This window comes from Watersipora subatra, chromosome 1, assembly GCF_963576615.1.
Source record: "Watersipora subatra chromosome 1, tzWatSuba1.1, whole genome shotgun sequence".
NCBI classification, from domain to species: domain Eukaryota; kingdom Metazoa; phylum Bryozoa; class Gymnolaemata; order Cheilostomatida; family Watersiporidae; genus Watersipora; species Watersipora subatra.
In genome coordinates this window covers 79,092,927-79,113,834 of record NC_088708.1, presented here as the reverse complement: position 1 = coordinate 79,113,834, position 20,908 = coordinate 79,092,927, and the positions used below count along the sequence as shown (strand labels likewise).

Here is a 20,908-nt window from a genome sequence, read left to right as displayed (position 1 = left end):
TGATTGTGGTGGCAATTGTTAGATTGCAAACATTGTAATGAGGGGAACAACAGTTTGTGTTAGTTAGCAAATTCATGAATCTACATTAGCTTGCAAATACTATGTAAATCAAATTTGTCTCGAATCTGTTCGAAGTTTTACATACTTGGGCGTTGTGATCAGTTCAAACCTTGCACCAGGCCTTCACATTAACCATATTTGTGCTAAAGCCATTAGCACACTCTACATGCTCATGCGATTTTTGAAATCAGCTGCAACTAAAGCAAAATCTGTTACCTATTTTACTATTTGTCGTCCCATTGTTGTATACAGCTCAGTAGTGTGATCGCCATACATTCAAAAGCATATAAAACAACTTGAATCGATAAACCGTAAAGCATATCGTTGGACCTTTCGCAAAAGAAAATATGATAAAATCACTGACCAAATGGATATGGATAACTGGCCTTCTCTTCAATGGCGTCGCAGACTTACTGACATACAGTAAGGGAAAAAATTCTAAGTAAATCTGTTTTAGTGGATACTGAATTTTCTGTGCAGCGTTGTGAAGCATACCCTTCTACTTGTGTAGGTGGAATTAAATCCCACATAAATACGAAGACTAAGAGAAACTTCTTCTTTCATCGAACTGCCCGCTAATAACATATTGTCTTGTTTTACAGTTTTTAACCACTTGTATACTAGTCACGAACACCATCTGGCAATCTAAAGTTTTAAAAAAAACTATTGACCCCAATTTCTAGCTCTATAGGATATCACAATAAGGCTTCTGCACAGGAGCGGATGTGATTAATGAGAAGAAGATGTGATATCAAAGCCCGTCACCTACATAGGCTATCTATAACAAAAAAGACAAAAAAAAACACATTAAACAGGGTGTGAGCAAAAACTAATTAATTATAAACATTAAACACAAAATATCACAACAATGAAATGGCAAACGTAATAATGGTTGTTTTCAGGAAAGAATGGATGATTATGAGAGGTACATCAACAATGTAACATACATGGTTACGCTATAACATAACCGGTATCAAATTCGCTCTATTCAATTTCAAGTGTGGTTGAATGTGTTAGAGCCACACGGTTTGTTGAATTTGTCGCAGTCTCATACCTAATCAACGACAAAGTGGAAAAGGGTTGGGTTGTTTGCAGACTGCGGTTTATGATTTAGTTATTTTGACAAGGGATCTCATACCCTGTTTTTGCGTCAAATGTAAGCATGTGATTAACATGTGACTTTTTTACTTTTTTGAATTTTAAGAAATCGTTAGTCACTGTAGATAAGGTTTATTGGATCTTTAGTCATCTACCTTTACTTTTTGTGCGATGATCTGTCTTTTAAGTTGCGGGTACTTGTGTTTAGCATTTTAACATTGTTTTGCAGAGGTTTGTTGTGCGGTGAATTGGTAACAGAAAAATAACAAACAAAAATGCTCATAACTAGCTGAGATAGTAATTCCGAATTGATGTATGTAATTGAAGTGAAAAGATGGAAAGTTCTATAAGATGTAACAGTGATACTCTCTGTTTGAATACTGGTCAAGTTGACGAAGCTCTGGCTCAGCTTACTGAAATCGAACCAAAATTTTCACCGGATTGAACCCAATATTGGTCCTGCAGGAGCTAGGCTGAAGACTGGCTTTGCTGTCTGGAATCAAAAGTGGGTTCAGAAGAATTAGCCCGAATACTGCCCTGGCTAAATTGGATATGCTAGTCGTAACTACTCAAAGCAAATGGATAGCTCACCAACACGATGAGCATAGAAACTTGAACTCTGATTTGCCCGAGTGCCTCAATTATTTAAACAAATGCAATCAGGTGACAATATTTACTTTTTCACGGAACACCTGTCTAACTTGGTCAGTACACTTGAGCGAATGCAGCTTTGGTTCAGTGCTTTATACAACACATATGCCACGCAGAGCCAACAGTGCGCCTAACCCACTAATATTTTCTTGAAACTTTCACTGACTACAACTCTAAGATGCTGACCTATACCACAGTTTATAAGGAAAGAATGAAGCAAAATTAGTGTTGCCTCTTAGTGTACTATTAGTGTACTACTCTGCCAATATTTCAGTCGATGTTTTAGTGACTGAATTCTGAAGTTCGTTAAAATCATAAGAAAAGGACAGCACATGCGAACTACCCAAAATATTCCATATGCAAGCCTTATATACAAAAAACTAACAAATTACAAGTGATTGAAAAACGTAATTGATGGAGCCTACTGTCTATGATTGGTGAATGTACATAACACAGAAGGTAAAAAATCGTACAGAAACCATCCAGTTCGCTTTTACTATCAATAGATGATACCCATATTTTTAAAGGTTGATTTGCCCAAAATCCCCGTTACAGCTATTTGATATCAAAAAGATCACCATGTCTTACTCTATTGTGTTGTAGGTGCAAAATATGTGGAAATGTAATTACAAGCTTTTAAAAGCTCAAAAATGAACATTTAATCGCGGCCATCGCGAAAACGCTGTAGGTTGGAATTCCTCTCTAAAATGGCTCAAATGGGACGCAGTTGAACACAATGTGCTTCTGTTTACACTTTCTTGCAACCTCATTCGTCGAAATATTTTCACAAATATACTTCACGCATTCAATTAACCCATGTCTATTGTCCCTCCTGTCTATTTCATTATCATTGTGATGCTGTCACTTTTGAGCACTGTTATTTCAAAGCCTAGCCTAAAAATTAGTTTAATTTTTTAGCCTTAGCTCAAAGGAGTGCATATCATTCTCTGATAAACAAGATGAGCCTGTTGGTCACCTATGATAGTTGAAAAAGGCTGCAGAAATTGTTTGCGTCATTTAGCAGGAAGTATGGGTCACATGATCAGATTACGACTAGATGATTAGATCAAACTGAAACAACTGTAAAGTAGCGAGCATCTATATTTGATAAGGGTTTTCCGATAGAAGCCAAAGTGTTTGTCATAAACTAGTGCTACGATAAGTTTTATATTGAGCCTTTTATTGGCCTTTCATTTTATGTGATAACATCACGTGTTAAAACAACCACGTCGAGTTGAGTACATTATCGAAATAAAGATAAACACCAATCTATCATTACTGTGGGTCATGTCCTAGCTTCTTGCTGGTGCTATATTCTGTGGGATGTTCTTGCAAAATGAGCAGTCTATGTGACCTGACCAACATGAGTGACTCCAATACTTTTCCCCTCTCCCTATTATTCTAGGGTCAGAAGCATCATAATAAATACATTTTTAGTGTGGGATGGAGATTAAAAAAATAGAAAGTGAATTATGGGGCAAAAAACAAGTTGGCTTTGGGATGTCTGTCCCATTCAGACCATTGTTGGAAAGTGTTGCTCACTGTGTCGATTTTGTAATTTATTTCTGGCTCTAGAGTAGCATTAGGTTTATTAGTACTGTTGTTGCATGTTGTGGTCAATAGACATATATATATAAATACATTAATATAAATCTCAACATTTCTTTGTTGGTTGGTCTGTCATTCCTGTGTTCAGTTATAACGATAACTTTTTAGCTACAAAAAATTTACTTTGCAGTGGATTTGTATGCGGAACTTTCAGGTGTGCAGACAGGCCAGTTAATCCATCAACCCACACGGCTTACTTGCGATACAATAGAATAATTGTACATATAGTTATTTCATTGGTTAAAATATGCATAACTACATTGCATGATGCGTAATGTCATGTGAGCTGGCTTCACGGCTCTTATTATAGTAAGTTTAGCAATATAAATGATCTCAAGTTACTAGCTTAAGTTACTCAAATCAGCCAGCTCGCTAGCTAATTGTGCCTTTAACTAATTAGTCAAATTAGCCGATGGCAACTGCCTTATCTGCCACTGTTTATAAGCTTTTTCCATTACCTGTACAATGCGGGTAGAGCAACTTAGGGGTAGGGTACAACTTAGAGAGCGACGCCCATAGAAATAATTACTAACTGTCTCGATGAAACAGTTAGTAACTATTTCTATGGGCGTTGCTCTGAAAGTTCATCTACCTTCGTAAATTTAAATCATTTTTTATATACATGTACTTCGAAGTATCAAGACCGCGTTAAACAAGAAACAACTATTAGCCTGAGACCGTTATTGATTATTTCTGCATATAGCATTATTAGAAGAAGAAATCATGATAAATATTTTGTTTTTGTAAGGCGAAACCAAGCTCAAAGTGAACATGTCTTTTATTTCTAGTGGCAGGTGGGTTATTGTTGCCTTTCATTTAGGTACAGATACGATAGGCTCCTTAATTAACTACTCACCAATCAGAAACTTATTTTATAAAGCCGGTACTAGGCTGCTCCTGGCCATATTGAAACGCTGCGCCTAGCCACCTTACCCCACTCGTGGTGCGCAGTGAGTCGAAAGCAAAAATCAGTTAACATATCTAACTATTGCTTCTGTTGATTTTTCAGATGAGAAGGTAACTCCAAAATGGGTGTGTCCTGGTGAGTGTACATTCATAAGAAGGGGTTTGGATGCTCTTAGTTTTTGTTGGAAAGTGTAGATGCTAGGTGTATTACCTAATACAGTAGATACCCTATTACAGTAGACACCCTCATAACGTAAATTCAACATAACGTAAACAATTTATATAAAGTCTCTGCTCCGTACTACATAAGCAATTGCATATAGCATAAAGCGTGAGGTCAGTGCAAGTTCTCAATTTCCATTTGAATAATGAAATGTCCATAGCTAGCCCAAAAAATATCCTTTCATTTTTGCCATACTTGGTAGGAAAGCGATGAATATGATTATCTCTATTATATATATATACTAGTACCCTGGTAGTCTAGTGTGCTGTGTGAGATCTCTATTATATATATACTAGTACCCTGGTAGTCTAGTGTGCTGTGTGAGATCTCTATTATATATATACTAGTACCCTGGTAGTCTAGTGTGCTGTGTGAGATCTCTATTATATATATACTAGTACCCTGGTAGTCTAGTGTGCTGTGTGAGATCTCTATTATATATATACTAGTACCCTGGTAGTCTAGTGTGCTGTGTGAGATCTCTATTATATATATACTAGTACCCTGGTAGTCTAGTGTGCTGTGTGAGATCTCTATTATATATATATACTAGTACCCTGGTAGTCTAGTGTGCTGTGTGAGATCTCTATTATATATATACTAGTACCCTGGTAGTCTAGTGTGCTGTGTGAGATCTCTATTATATATATACTAGTACCCTGGTAGTCTAGTGTGCTGTGTGAGATCTCTATTATATATATACTAGTACCCTGGTAGTCTAGTGTGCTGTGTGAGATCTCTATTATATATATACTAGTACCCTGGTAGTCTAGTGTGCTGTGTGAGATCTCTATTATATATATACTAGTACCCTGGTAGTCTAGTGTGCTGTGTGAGATCTCTATTATATATATACTAGTACCCTGGTAGTCTAGTGTGCTGTGTGAGATCTCTATTATATATATACTAGTACCCTGGTAGTCTAGTGTGCTGTGTGAGATCTCTATTATATATATACTAGTACCCTGGTAGTCTACTGTGTTTGGAGAGATCTCTATTATATATATACTAGTACCCTGGTAGTCTAGTGTGCTGTGTGAGATCTCTATTATATATATACTAGTACTCTGGTAGTCTAGTGTGCTTGGACAGATCTCTATTATATATATACTAGTACCCTGGCAGTCTAGTGTGCTTGGAGAGATCTCTATTATATATATACTAGTACCCTGGTAGTCTAGTGTGCTGTGTGAGATCTCTATTATATATATACTAGTACCCTGGTAGTCTAGTGTGCTGTGTGAGATCTCTATTATATATATACTAGTACCCTGGTAGTCTACTGTGTTTGGAGAGATCTCTATTATATATATACTAGTACCCTGGTAGTCTAGTGTGCTGTGTGAGATCTCTATTATATATATACTAGTACTCTGGTAGTCTAGTGTGCTTGGACAGATCTCTATTATATATATACTAGTACCCTGGTAGTCTAGTGTGCTGTGTGAGATCTCTATTATATATATACTAGTACCCTGGTAGTCTAGTGTGCTGTGTGAGATCTCTATTATATATATACTAGTACCCTGGTAGTCTAGTGTGCTGTGTGAGATCTCTATTATATATATACTAGTACCCTGGTAGTCTACTGTGTTTGGAGAGATCTCTATTATATATATACTAGTACTCTGGTAGTCTAGTGTGCTGTGTGAGATCTCTATTATATATATACTAGTACTCTGGTAGTCTAGTGTGCTGTGTGAGGTCTCTATTATATATATACTAGTACCCTGGTAGTCTAGTGTGCTGTGTGAGATCTCTATTATATATATATACTAGTACCCTGGTAGTCTAGTGTGCTGTGTGAGATCTCTATTATATATATACTAGTACCCTGGTAGTCTAGTGTGCTGTGTGAGATCTCTATTATATATATACTAGTACCCTGGTAGTCTAGTGTGCTTGGAGAGATATCTATTATATATATACTAGTACCCTGGTAGTCTAGTGTGCTGTGTGAGATCTCTATTATATATATACTAGTACCCTGGTAGTCTGGTGTGCTGTGTGAGATCTCTATTATATATATACTAGTACCCTGGTAGTCTAGTGTGCTGTGTGAGATCTCTATTATATATATACTAGTACCCTGGTAGTCTAGTGTGCTGTGTGAGATCTCTATTATATATATACTAGTACCCTGGTAGTCTAGTGTGCTTGGACAGATATCTATTATATATATACTAGTACCCTGGTAGTCTAGTGTGCTGTGTGAGATCTCTATTATATATATACTAGTACCCTGGTAGTCTGGTGTGCTGTGTGAGATCTCTATTATATATATATACTAGTACCCTGGTAGTCTAGTGTGCTGTGTGAGATCTCTATTATATATATACTAGTACCCTGGTAGTCTAGTGTGCTGTGTGAGATCTCTATTATATATATACTAGTACCCTGGTAGTCTAGTGTGCTGTGTGAGATCTCTATTATATATATACTAGTACCCTGGTAGTCTAGTGTGCTGTGTGAGATCTCTATTATATATATACTAGTACCCTGGTAGTCTAGTGTGCTTGGACAGATATCTATTATATATATACTAGTACCCTGGTAGTCTAGTGTGCTGTGTGAGATCTCTATTATATATATACTAGTACCCTGGTAGTCTGGTGTGCTGTGTGAGATCTCTATTATATATATATACTAGTACCCTGGTAGTCTAGTGTGCTGTGTGAGATCTCTATTATATATATACTAGTACCCTGGTAGTCTAGTGTGCTGTGTGAGATCTCTATTATATATATACTAGTACCCTGGTAGTCTAGTGTGCTGTGTGAGATCTCTATTATATATATACTAGTACCCTGGTAGTCTAGTGTGCTGTGTGAGATCTCTATTATATATATACTAGTACCCTGGTAGTCTAGTGTGCTTGGACAGATATCTATTATATATATACTAGTACCCTGGTAGTCTAGTGTGCTGTGTGAGATCTCTATTATATATATACTAGTAGGCCTACTCTAGCAGTCTAGTGTGCTTGGAGAGATCTCTATTATATATATATGTACTAGTACTCTAGCAGTCTGGTGTGTTTGAAGAGATCTCTATTATATATATACTAGTACCCTGGTAGTCTAGTGTGCTGTGTGAGATCTCTATTATATATATACTAGTACCCTGGTAGTCTAGTGTGCTGTGTGAGATCTCTATTATATATATACTAGTACCCTGGTAGTCTAGTGTGCTGTGTGAGATCTCTATTATATATATACTAGTAGGCCTACTCTAGCAGTCTAGTGTGCTTGGAGAGATCTCTATTATATATATATATACTAGTACTCTAGCAGTCTGGTGTGTTTGAAGAGATCTCTATTATATATATACTAGTACCCTGGTAGTCTAGTGTGCTGTGTGAGATCTCTATTATATATATACTAGTACCCTGGTAGTCTAGTGTGCTGTGTGAGATCTCTATTATATATATACTAGTACCCTGGTAGTCTAGTGTGCTGTGTGAGATCTCCATTATATATATACTAGTACCCTGGTAGTCTAGTGTGCTGTGTGAGATCTCTATTATATATATACTAGTACCCTGGTAGTCTAGTGTGCTGTGTGAGATCTCTATTATATATTTACTAGTACCCCAGTAGTCTAGTGTGCTTGGAGAGATCTCTATTATATATATACTAGTACCCTGGTAGTCTAGTGTGCTTGGACAGATATCTAATATATATATACTAGTACCCTGGTAGTCTAGTGTGCTTGGAGAGATCTCTATTATATATATATATATATACTAGTACTCTAGCAGTCTAGTGTGCTTGGAGAGATCTCTATTATATATATATATACTAGTACTCTAGCAATCTGGTGTGTTTGAAGAGATCTCTATTATATATATACTAGTACCCTGGTAGTCTAGTGTGCTTGGACAGATATCTAATATATATATACTAGTACCCTGGTAGTCTAGTGTGCTGTGTGAGATCTCTATTATATATATATACTAGTACTCTGGTAGTCTAGTGTGCTGTGTGAGATCTCTATTATATATATACTAGTACTCTGGTAGTCTAGTGTGCTGTGTGAGATCTCCATTATATATTTACTAGTACCCTGGTAGTCTAGTGTGCTGTGTGAGATCTCTATTATATATTTACTAGTATTCTAGCAGTCTAGTGTGCTTGGAGAGATCTCTATTATATATATACTAGTACCCTGGTAGTCTAGTGTGCTTGGAGAGATCTCTATTATATATATACTAGTACTCTAGCAGTCTAGTGTGCTGTGTGAGATCTCTATTATATATATACTAGTATTCTAGCAGTCAAGTGTGTTTGGAGAGATCTCTATTATATATATACTAGTAACCTGGTAGTCTAGTGTGCTTGGACAGATATCTAATATATATATACTAGTACCCTGGTAGTCTAGTGTGCTGTGTGAGATCTCTATTATATATATACTAGTACTCTGGTAGTCTAGTGTGCTGTGTGAGATCTCCATTATATATATACTAGTACTCTGGTAGTCTAGTGTGCTGTGTGAGATCTCCATTATATATATACTAGTATTCTAGCAGTCTAGTGTGCTTGGACAGATATCTAATATATATATACTAGTACCCTGGTAGTCTAGTGTGCTGTGTGAGATCTCTATTATATATATACTAGTACTCTGGTAGTCTAGTGTGCTGTGTGAGATCTCTATTATATATATACTCGTACTCTGGTAGTCTAGTGTGCTGTGTGAGATCTCCATTATATATATACTAGTACCCTGGTAGTCTAGTGTGCTGTGTGAGATCTCTATTATATATTTACTAGTACCCTGGTAGTCTAGTGTGCTTGGACAGATATCTATTATATATATACTAGTACTCTAGCATATATATGCTAGAGTGTGTATATATGTGTGTATATATGTATATATATATATACATACACACATATATATATATATATATACATGTATGTATATATGTATATAGTGGATATATGTCAAGTGTGCTTGGAGAGATCTCTATTATATATATATACTAGTACCCTGGTAGTCTAGTGTGCTGTCTTGCTGTCTAAAAAAATGTGATAAATATATGTAAATTGACATTGAAGGTGTGCGCTTCCTAACATCATAAAATTACTGTAAATATGGACCTTAAACCAAGTGAAGGTGATAAAAACGAAAAAAATTGTTGATATAAATCAATAATACATGTACTACAGTTGCTGTACAGTCATACATGTACTACAGTTGCTGTACAGTCATACATGTACTACAGTTGCTGTACAGTCATACATGTACTACAGTTGCTGTACAGTCATACATGTACTACAGGTGCTGTACAGTCATACATGTACTACAGTTGCTGTACAGTCATACATGTACTACAGTTGCTGTACAGTCATACATGTACTACAGTTGCTGTACAGTCATACAGGTACTACAGTTGCTGTACAGTCATACAGGTACTACAGTGTCTGTACAGTCATACAGGTGTTACAGTTGCTGTACAGTCATACATGTACTACAGTAGCTGTACAGTCATACATGTACTACAGTTGCTGTACAGTCATACAGGTACTGCAGTGTCTGTACAGTCATACAGGTGTTACAGTTGCTGTACAGTCATACATGTACTACAGTAGCTGTACAGTCATACATGTACTACAGTTGCTGTACAGTCATACAGGTACTACAGTTGCTGTACAGTCATACATGTACTACAGTTGCTGTACAGTCATACATGTACTACAGTTGCTGTACAGTCTTACATGTACTACACTTGCTCTACAGTTATACATGTACCACACTTGCTGTACAGTCATTAAATTGAAAAGTGAAGTCTAGTTTGGTTCGTTTTGAAGGGTTAAAGGGATGACTTTGTGAAGACCTTGGAACGGATTAGGCAATCTACAGATGTATTTTACTGTTTTTATAACGTAAAGTTTATATGGCGTAAATGTTTCCGGAACGGATTATTTACCTTGTTAGATCGTCTACTGTATATATAAGGGCAGGGTATATGACCCGTGATGTATTGAATACTAAGTGTATGACTTGTGATGTATTGAATACTAGGTATATGACCTGTGATGTATTGAATACTAGGTGTATGACCTTTGATGTATTGAATACTAGGTATATGACCTGTAATATATTGAATACTAGGTGTATGACCCGTGATGTATTGAATACTAGGTATATGACCCGTGATGTATTGAATACTAGGTGTATGACCTGTGATGTGTTGAATACTAGGTGTATGACCTGTGATGTATTGAATACTAGGTGCATGACTTGTGATGTATTGAATACTAGGTGTATGACCTGTGATGTATTGAATACTAGATGTATGACCTGTGATGTATTGAATACTAGAGTAGGAGAGTTCTTCTCTACAGCGGTATCCTCTCCGCTGACAATAGTTCATTCTTTCGGGTCTCTTTAGGATTGTGAATATTCCCATGGAAGAGAGTAGAGGCACTCAGCAAGTACTCGAAGGTCTCGCCGAACGTCTGCTTGCTCTTGGAGCTGAAAAAGGAGGACTGCATAACGTCGACTGCGATGTTTACCAATCAATGATCACTCAATGTTGGTTTATGTTCTATTGTGTTTGCTTTTAAATAGAATTTTAGGACTCCAATTGTTGCGAGTTATTCTAATTATATTGAATAATTGAATCTTATTTTTTCATAAAATGTTCTTTATTTAAATGTACCAACATCATACCAATTGTAATACCAAAAACATGTATATTTTTTGTTGTTGGTGGAATTATTGCTTGCAGGCTGTGCTTCCAAACTGCTGGAAAGCTGCAATGGCTTATTGATTACAATAGAATTTTGCATTTCTAAAAACGATTATTTTACTTGGGCTGTTGCGTGTAGGAACAGACCTGTCACTTTCTTTTAACTGCTGGTCATCCGGATGTTAACTTATTGCTCTCTCACATGCGAAACACAATAGCGTCAGTTCTACATAATGTAAAAAATTTATGTGAAGTTTTTGCTTCATACAACGTGAAGAATTTCATATAACGTGAAGTGTCAAGTCGGTAAATATTCTCCAATTCAGTTTGATTAATGTGAATCTTGTAATTAGCCTGAAAAATGTTGCTTTATTTTTTGCCGCACTTGAAAGAGAAAAAAAATGGCATATAGAGCTCGTTCTTTATTATTTTTGCAATATTTTTCCTCTGTAGAATAAACGTCACTGTCTAGAAAAAATGAAAAGAGCTGATGTAAATAGATTTTGAAGGTGTGTGCTACTTGTAACCTATTGTAAATTTACCGTATTCATGAACCATAAACTGAGTGAAATAGATAAAAAGTAACAAAGAATTGTCGATACAAACCATTAATATTGCAGTTTATGTACTTAAATAAAAAAATGAATCTAGTTTTTTCCTTTTGGAAAAGGTAAAGGAGTGAGTTTAAGAAGATCTTAGAGTAGATTGGGCAATTTACATGATTGTATTTCACTGTTTGCATGGCGTCAAATCCCTATAATAGAACTGTTCCTGGAATGGATTATTTATATTGTCGGAGCGTCTACTGTATATATAGGGACTATGTGCCTACTGCATATATAGGAACTGGGTGTCTACTGGATATGGGTGTCTACTGTATTTGGTAAATTGTCATTAGAAATCATTAGAATAAACAAAATTTTGTAATGCAAGAATGTTGACTGCTTTGTTTGAATTCATAAATGAATAAATTGAATTATTCAGCAATTTATTACCTGAAATTAACTCAATTCTTCCTAACTCTGCCTCGGAGTATGCTGTATGTATCTGTACACTTTTCTTGCTCTTTTGTAGCTCCGAATACTGTTTGTCTTATGCATAGTACCGAGTATCCCATAACGTCTTTCGCATTCCTTGACAATAACAGCTGCTTGACTGCGGACAATATCATTGACCTTATCATGATGAAGCTCAAAGCTCTCTATGATGCCAGGAAGAATCTCAAAGTAGAGTGTAAAGGCTCGAGATTCACTTTGCAAGACTTTGTGTTTAAGACGGGCGCTGTTCATCTTACCAACTCCAACAGTGTACTTGGGGTCTTGCTTGAGGTATGACTCTTCTGTCAGCATTTGTTCATCTTACCAACTCTAACAGTGTACTTGGGGTCTTGCTTGAGGTATGACTCTTCTGTCAGCATTTGTTCATCTTACCAACTCCAACAGTGTACTTGGGGTCTTGCTTGAGGTATGACTCTTCTGTCAGCATTTGTTCATCTTACCAACTCCAACAGTGTACTTGGGGTCTTGCTTGAGGTATGACTCTTCTGTCAGCATTTGTTAATCTTACCAACTCTAACAGTGTACTTGGGGTCTTGTTTGAGGTGTGACTCTTCTGTCAGCATTTGTTAATCTTACCAACTCTAACAGCGTACTTGGGGTCTTGCTTGAGGTATGACTCTTCTGTCAGCATTTGTTCATCTTACCAACTCTAACAGTGTACTTGGGGTCTTCCTTGAGGTGTGACTCTTCTGTCAGCATTTGTTCATCTTACCAACTCCAACAGTGTACTTGAGGTCTTGCTTGAGGTATGACTCTTCTGTCAGCATTTGTTCATCTTACCAACTCTAACAGTGTACTTGGGGTCTTGTTTGAGGTATGACTCTTCTGTCAGCATTTGTTCATCTTACCAACTCCAACAGTGTACTTCGGGTCTTGCTTGAGGTGTGACTCTTCTGTCAGCATTTGTTCATCTTACCAACTCTAACAGTGTACTTGGGGTCTTGCTTGAAGTATGACTCTTCTGTCAGCATTTGTTCATTTTACCAACTCTAACAGTGTATTTCGGGTCTTGCTTGAGGTGTGACTTTTCTGTCAGCATTTGTTCATCTTACCAACTCTAACAGTGTACTTGGGGTCTTGTTTGAGGTATGACTCTTCTGTCAACATTTGTTAATCTTACCAACTCTAACAGTGTACTTGGGGTCTTGCTTGAGGTATGACTCTTCTGTCAGCATTTGTTCATCTTACCAACTCTAACAGTGTACTTGGGGTCTTGCTTGAAGTATGACTCTTCTGTCAGCATTTGTTCATCTTACCAACTCTAACAGTGTACTTGGGGTCTTGCTTGAGGTATGACTCTTCTGTCAGCATTTGTTCATCTTACCAACTCTAACAGTGTACTTGGGGTCTTGCTTGAGGTGTAACTCTTCTGTCAGCATTTGTTCATCTTACCAACTCCAACAGTGTACTTGGGGTCTTGCTTGAGATATGACTCTTCTGTCAGCATTTGTTCATCTTACCAACTCTAACAGTGTACTTGGGGTCTTGTTTGAGGTATGACTCTTCTGTCAGCATTTGTTCATCTTACCAACTCTAACAGTGTACTTGGGGTCTTGCTTGAGGTATAACTCTTCTGTCAGCATTTGTTCATCTTACCAACTCTAACAGTGTACTTGGGGTCTTGCTTGAGGTATGACTCTTTTGTCAGCATTTGTTCATCTTACCAACTCTAACAGCGTACTTGGGGTCTTGCTTGAGGTATGACTCTTCTGTCAGCATTTGTTCATCTTACCAACTCTAACAGTGTACTTGGGGTCTTGCTTGAGGTATGACTTTTCTGTCAGCATTTGTTCATCTTACCAACTCTAACAGTGGACTTGGGGTCTTGCTTGAGGTATGACTCTTCTGTCAGCATTTGTTCATCTTACCAACTCTAACAGTGTACTTGGGGTCTTGCTTGAGGTATGACTCTTCTGTCAGCATTTGTTAATCTTACCAACTCTAACAGTGTACTTGGGGTCTTGCTTGAGGTACGACTCTTCTGTCAGCATTTGTTCATCTTACCAACTCTAACAGTGTACTTGGGGTCTTCCTTGAGGTGTGACTCTTCTGTCAGCATTTGTTCATCTTACCAACTCCAACAGTGTACTTGGGGTCTTGCTTGAGGTATGACTCTTCTGTCAGCATTTGTTCATCTTACCAACTCCAACAGTGTACTTGGGGTCTTGCTTGAGGTATGACTCTTCTGTCAGCATTTGTTCATCTTACCAACTCTAACAGTGTACTTGGGGTCTTGCTTGAGGTGCGACTCTTCTGTCAGCATTTGTTCATCTTACCAACTCTAACAGTGTACTTGAGGTCTTGCTTGAGGTACGACTCTTCTGTCAGCATTTGTTCATCATACCAACTCTAACAGTGTACTTGGGGTCTTGCTTGAGGTATGACTCTTCTGTCAGCATTTGTTCATCTTACCAACTCTAACAGTGTACTTGGGGTCTTGCTTGAGGTATAACTCTTCTGTCAGCATTTGTTCATCTTACCAACTCTAACAGTGTACTTGGGGTCTTGCTTGAAGTATGACTCTTCTGTCAGCATTTGTTCAGCTTTCCATGCTCTAATGCTTGACTTCTCTAATACCCATGATTCATAGCAAGCTACGGAGTAAATTTGGTTTGCTTCAATACCTTATAACGGGTATTTCTGATATGGCTAAACTTTCTAACCTTAGTACCTAGCTTGTCAGCTAGTACTTCATTAAAAAGGAGGTTCAGGTGAGTGTATAGTGAGCATATAGTTGTTTAACGTTGTGGGTAGTCATTGGACAGTTTTGAACTATACGAAAGTGTTGCATCTACTGGTTTGGAAACAAGCACTCCGTTTCTATGATTAGTCGCGTGTGTCAAAATTCATGTTTATGTGAATGGAAATGCAATAAAAATGCTAGGTTTTAGGATGTAAGCGACTCTGATATACATACTGCAGCTGCTTATTTTGGTTGTGTAGATCTCTTTTGGTATCCTAACAGCGTTACAAGATCTCTTGCTCTAAAAATGTTAGTTGCAAAGGACGAATTTACACACTAATAAACTATAACTAACATAGTATTTAGTAGAATTTTTTTTTAGCAAACTTGAGACTGTTTACCTAAGGCTAGTATATAAGTACTATATAGTTATACAGAAAAGTTGACTTTAGAGACTGTACCTAAGGCTAGTATATAAATACTATATAATTATACAAGCAATTTCTGGGTAAGACAATTCCTGTGTAAGATAACTCCTGTAAAGGCTGTAACATTTTGAGGCTTGTTTTATTGATGATCGATTAATCCCACTTGTAGGTTGAATATCTGCCTTCTGTGATGAGTAGTAATTGCTTATCATTATTAAAAGAAATGGTGCAAGGCATTGTTGGAAGACCGGTGGAAATCCCCAACTACTTAAAACTACAAGCGAATGAGAACTATTTACCAAATCACACGATGCAACAATATTTAGAGCAATTCAATACGCTCAAGAAGGCCCATATATCATCTCAAGGTCACATACCTCAACAACAGATGTGAATATCGCTTATGCAATGTGACACTAGTTGTGGCTCACACATATTTGGTATTATTGTTACAGCACTATATGCATCAGTATTACTGAAGACATTGCATGAGTGCTTCTTACAATATAATATACATGCATATATGCCATAAATAATACTGTATAGTGTACATGCATATGCGTTACAAGCAATACTGTATATAATTGTACACGCTTATATGTTACAAACTCATGAGGAATGTCGAGTATCTTTGGAATTCAAATAATGAATTGTATAACAAGCAGTGAAGAGGATAGTCCTAAAAGCACAGCTGACATATGTATGTATTTGAAGCCTCTTTATGATATTTTTCTTATCAAAGCATTGTGGATGTACGCTGTCAGTCGTGAATAGTTGTCAAGGGATAGTGAAGAGTTTATTTTTCAAGTTTGCTCACACTTTGTCAATAAGCATTAAAGTTTTAAATGTGAATTCAAAAATTTTTGTGTTTTTGTACAATGTTGAATTATTGCTAGGAGTGCGGGGTATGAGTGCCCATGTGAATGCTGAAAAGGAAAAGACTGTTGTGAATTACTCAGAGTCAACTGGGAAGAGAACGAGTCGTAGTCGAAGCAGTACATTCCATAGAAATGTTGCCCACAGTCTAGTCAGCTCAGAATCTTTAGAGTCAACCATTGGTTGTGTAAAATTTAGCTCTGGCATGGCGAGCATGACGCAAGCCACGCCCCCTGTTAGACACATGTCAACTGGCATGCACCAGCTACCATTGCATTGTAACTCTCTCGGTAGTACTTCACCTTATCATCAGAATCGAGATGCAGATATTGAAACCTCCAAAAGTGCTCCAATGTATTTCCTTTCTTCTGATAGTCAGAAAACGAGCCCTAAATCGTTATGTAGCAGAGATGTGGTAGCCACTGGTGACCTTTCACGAAAACATGTAGTTAAGATGTCCAAATGCAAGTCACCAGACATGCAAAAACGTGTTGCTCGAATAATGGGCTGCAAAGCCTCTCTAAAGCCACAGAAAAATATGTTCTCCAGTAATGTGCAGACAACTCCGCAAGTATGTGATCGCTCAACTCAGGTTTCCTTTGATACTTTAGATGCAAAAGTACTGCGGGTGCCAAATACATTTTTGACAACGTCTATAGCACGGACCAGTCCAGCGTCTACATGTAAGTACTAAGTAGGCTAGAGGTATATGGCTGACTTTGATGCAGAGCTGTTTTACCGGGTTGTAATATAAATCCTTTTTCAAAAAACATCTGATTACTCTATTTACTTGCTAAAATAGCTTTAATCTAGATTTTGTGTAGGTGAACCAGTCCATCCTAGTTCGGTGTGAATTCGATACAGACTTACCTTATCACAACTTAGTGAAGGAAGCTGTTCAGCTTAAATAATGAAGATAACTTCATTAATAGGTTAATGTCATCCTAATTTAGTATGAATAGATAGGTTAACCTCATCTTAGTTTCGTATTAATGGGCAGGTTAACATCATCTTAGTTTAGTATAAATAGGTAGGTTAACATCATCTTAGTTTAGTATAAATAGGTAGGTTAACATCATCTTAGTTGAGTATAAATAGATAGGTTAACATCATCTTAGTTTAGTATAAATAGGTAGGTTAACCTCATCTTAGTTTAGTATAAATAGGTAGGTTAACCTCATCTTAGTTTCGTATTAATGGGCAGGTTAACATCATCTTACCTTCATATAAATAGGTAGGTTAACATCATCTTAGTTTAGTATAAATAGATAGGTTAACATCATCTTAGTTTAGTATAAATAGGTAGGTTAACCTCATCTTAGTTTAGTACAAATAGATAGGTTAACATCATCTTAGTTTAGTACAAATAGATAGGTTAACATCATCCTAGTTTAGTATAAATAGGTAGGTTAACATCATCCTAGTTTATTATAAATAGGTAGGTTAACATCATCCTAGTTTATTATAAATAGGTAGGTTAATTGTAGGTAAGTCTGGGCCAACTAAACTCATAAGATATGTAAGCTGCCATTACCTGCATTTCCCTGTTCATATTTTAGTGGATCCAGTTATGAGTTACTCAGAAAAATATGTTTTGCTTTATTTAGCATGTTTTGCTACTGCATTGTAAATGCTGAATAGCAATTTTTAGCCGTGGTGCTTATCACGCTCGCATTATAATAGGCCAAAAATGATATGTTTCTAAAAAAAGTTGCAGCTGTATTTTAGCCTCCTTGTGCCCTTCCTCCTCACTCAATATATGTATTAGCCATCCATATACCCAATTCCTAGCATATATATTAATTATTTGGACCAGTTATCAAGGGTAGCTCTCCCTTTACAATCTACCAGCTTTATAATATTTCATTCTATTTTAGCTCAGGTGTCACCAAGAAAAGATGCAGAGTTGAAGGAAAAAAAAAGTGCTCGACTCAAACCTATGAATGCAGCAAATAATTTATCAGTATGTAGCACTTGTTTATGACAGCTTTCAGATTGACTCTCTTATGTAACCTGCTTTTGTTGAAAGCCCTGTTTAGATGTCTTTTGTTCAATCCACTCCATTCTCTAACGGATTTGTCTTTTCAGAAAGATGATGATTTTAAGAGTAGTAAGGCAGATGCCGAGAAGCAACCGCTTAGCGAAAAGCTCGACTTTCAAGCCAAAGCGAAGTCTCGGGTTGGCTCTCTCGATAATGCTTCCCATAAGCCACTTGGTGGAGATAAGAAGGTTAGATTTCAATCTAACTTCAGTCTTAAGCAACTTTCCAGTTTATGGATGAAGTTTATCTAAATTGTAAAACACCAACCTCTGCACATCTTTGCGTAGTTAACCTGAAGTTATGCTAGCTATACATGTACATACCATATACATACATGTATATGTATATATAAATGTATAGGCTACATGTGATAAAAATCTTTTGAAAATTTATAACTGTATTAGCAGTTTTGCAGAAAAACCGGCATTTACAATTTACAAAAAATTTGTATGTTCTGATAAATAATTCTTCTAATGCTGCTGTATAAGACACCCAGTAGTCTTGGAGGAACAAAAATAATTTTTGGTCTAATTGGCTGATCACACTAGTTATAAGAGAGATCACTCGACTTTATTTATGAGTAAAAATGACTTCCTAAAATCTCTTCGTTGCCATTCATGACTATTACAGTTGGCTAACTAAAACCCGTACAAGAGTAGTTCATAGACAACAAAGTTTTCTCCATTGGTGCCATTAGCAAAGCATGTGAAAAGGATTTGAGTATTTGAAGCTCGTATTTTTATTAAAATTAATTTGGAACATGCATAACTGACTGTTATCAGGGGCTACTACTATTATCATAGCAGTAGCTCCTAATAACTGACTCAGTTATTAGGGGCTACTACTATTATCATAGCAGTAGCCCCTAATAACTGACTCAGTTATTAGGAGCTACTACTATTATAATAGTAGTAGCTCAAATAGTAGCATTCTTTGAATAATAAAGATTTCTTGTGCCAGCTGGACTTGAAAAGCTTCATAATAAGATTGAACAATATTTTATTTTTAGTGTGCACTTTATGTACAGCTACATATCAAACACAATATTAGCTATATGAATCACTGAGCACCACAAGAGGTCAATATCGACTCAACTATCAATGTTATAGTCTAAAACTATCAATGTTATGGTCTAAAATTCACTGTTGAATCCATATCAATACTAGAGCATACTAATACATTCTGAAGCAATAATCAGTGCTAAATCATACAATATACTATCACCATATTTCATGCTCACCGCAATAACATCCAACATCAATACATAATAATATAATTACCAAATTTTAATAGCATTTTCAATTTTGAAAATATTGAGCGTGAGGACCATTGGATGATAGTATGAGATTTCAAGTCGATATACTGTACAAACTCAATTAGCTAGTGTAAAACATTCAATTTTGAAATACGTAGATTCTAAAATAAAATAGATACAAAGTAATTTAGTTTGAATGTTTTGCATTCTTGTTTCACTTAAAAGCATGTTGATTGTAGGTTTACCAGAGGAGGCTGACCTTTAGGGAAACTGCTACTTCAAAAATCGGTTCACTCCAAAACATAAACCACAAACCTGGTGGAGGAAACAAACAGGTAAATTCATCGCTTTTCTAAAGACTCATGCCTCTACTCATCATATTGGTTCTCATAGTTACTCACACTTCCAAGACAAAGTGGAAATTCATAGCAACGTTAATATGGTTAGTATCACGTGAAGGTATCATTTTGCTACACAAACCTGAACAGTCGCATCTCCAGTTGACGCATAATGACTTGACAAAAGGCACCCAGAATCCCAGCTAGTGATTGTATACAGAATCGCAGCTACCATATATCAAGGCAGCATATAACCAAGTAACTCTTACTTACGTATTTTTATTAGCCACTGATTTTGCATTGCATTATTTTTAGATTATCTATCAAGTAGTTGCCAAAAGATCTAACCCAGCAATAGTTGCACCTTGTTTCACTAACGTGCTCGCTGCCAGGAAGGTAAGTAAGAGTAATGTCACATCGATGACCTCTGACTGACTAATTGCACTCAAAAGTTGCTCGATTCCAACTATCACTGCGCTTGACCTCGCTAGCCACTACAGCATCATGGCTTATTCTAGTGGTAAGCTTTAATTCAAAGTACATCTATCAAACATATTCACGGCTGCTTGTACGTTCGGGATAAAACATCTACAATATACTTACGATGGTGGTCTTGCTGGAATAATTTAGAAGTCAACTTGCCATAAGTTATTAAACTAACTTGCATTCTTTCAGACACAAAAGAAGTTTCGAAGCAGAAGTGCGAGCTTAGACAACTCTACTACCACACGAACATTTCTATCAGGCCCCACCGAGTCGCTTAGCACTGTGCAACGCACGCGGCAGCGTCCAAAATGTGGCAACAGCAGCGCACACTGAGGCCAAAGACAGCACTACTTGAAACAAGAAAAACCTTGTGGCTGTGCAGACTTGTGATATATATGCAAATAGTTGACTATTACCTAAGTTTATGCACGCCTTGTATTGAAATAGTCCCATATAGTTCTTTCGTAGTCACTGTAAAAAATATAACATTCGCAGAC

At 36.7% G+C, this 20,908-nt stretch overlaps 2 protein-coding genes across 3 annotated transcripts; both read left to right on the top strand.

Moving 5' to 3' along the window:
* The first annotated feature begins 37 nt into the window (after window positions 1-37).
* Window positions 38-16,279, top strand: LOC137404979 (mediator of RNA polymerase II transcription subunit 20-like). Of its 2 annotated transcripts, none has more exons than XM_068091211.1 (5): window positions 38-58; window positions 4,427-4,459; window positions 10,947-11,089; window positions 12,321-12,574; window positions 15,585-16,279. In XM_068091211.1, the coding sequence occupies exons 2-5, from the start codon at window positions 4,446-4,448 to the stop codon at window positions 15,807-15,809; spliced, it is 636 nt and encodes a 211-aa protein (XP_067947312.1). In that variant the 5' UTR covers window positions 38-58; window positions 4,427-4,445; the 3' UTR covers window positions 15,810-16,279. The 2 variants fall into 2 exon arrangements, with proteins under 2 accessions (XP_067947312.1, XP_067947309.1); XM_068091208.1 differs by lacking the exon at window positions 38-58 and adding an exon at window positions 1,643-1,663.
* Window positions 16,280-16,888: 609 nt separating this feature from the next.
* Window positions 16,889-20,744, top strand: LOC137391932 (microtubule-associated protein tau-like). Its single transcript, XM_068078500.1, has 6 exons — window positions 16,889-16,974; window positions 18,174-18,254; window positions 18,380-18,520; window positions 19,827-19,922; window positions 20,241-20,321; window positions 20,601-20,744. Exons 2-6 carry the CDS (start codon window positions 18,231-18,233, stop codon window positions 20,742-20,744), a joined length of 486 nt encoding a protein of 161 aa, XP_067934601.1. The 5' UTR covers window positions 16,889-16,974; window positions 18,174-18,230.
* Window positions 20,745-20,908: the final 164 nt, after the last annotated feature.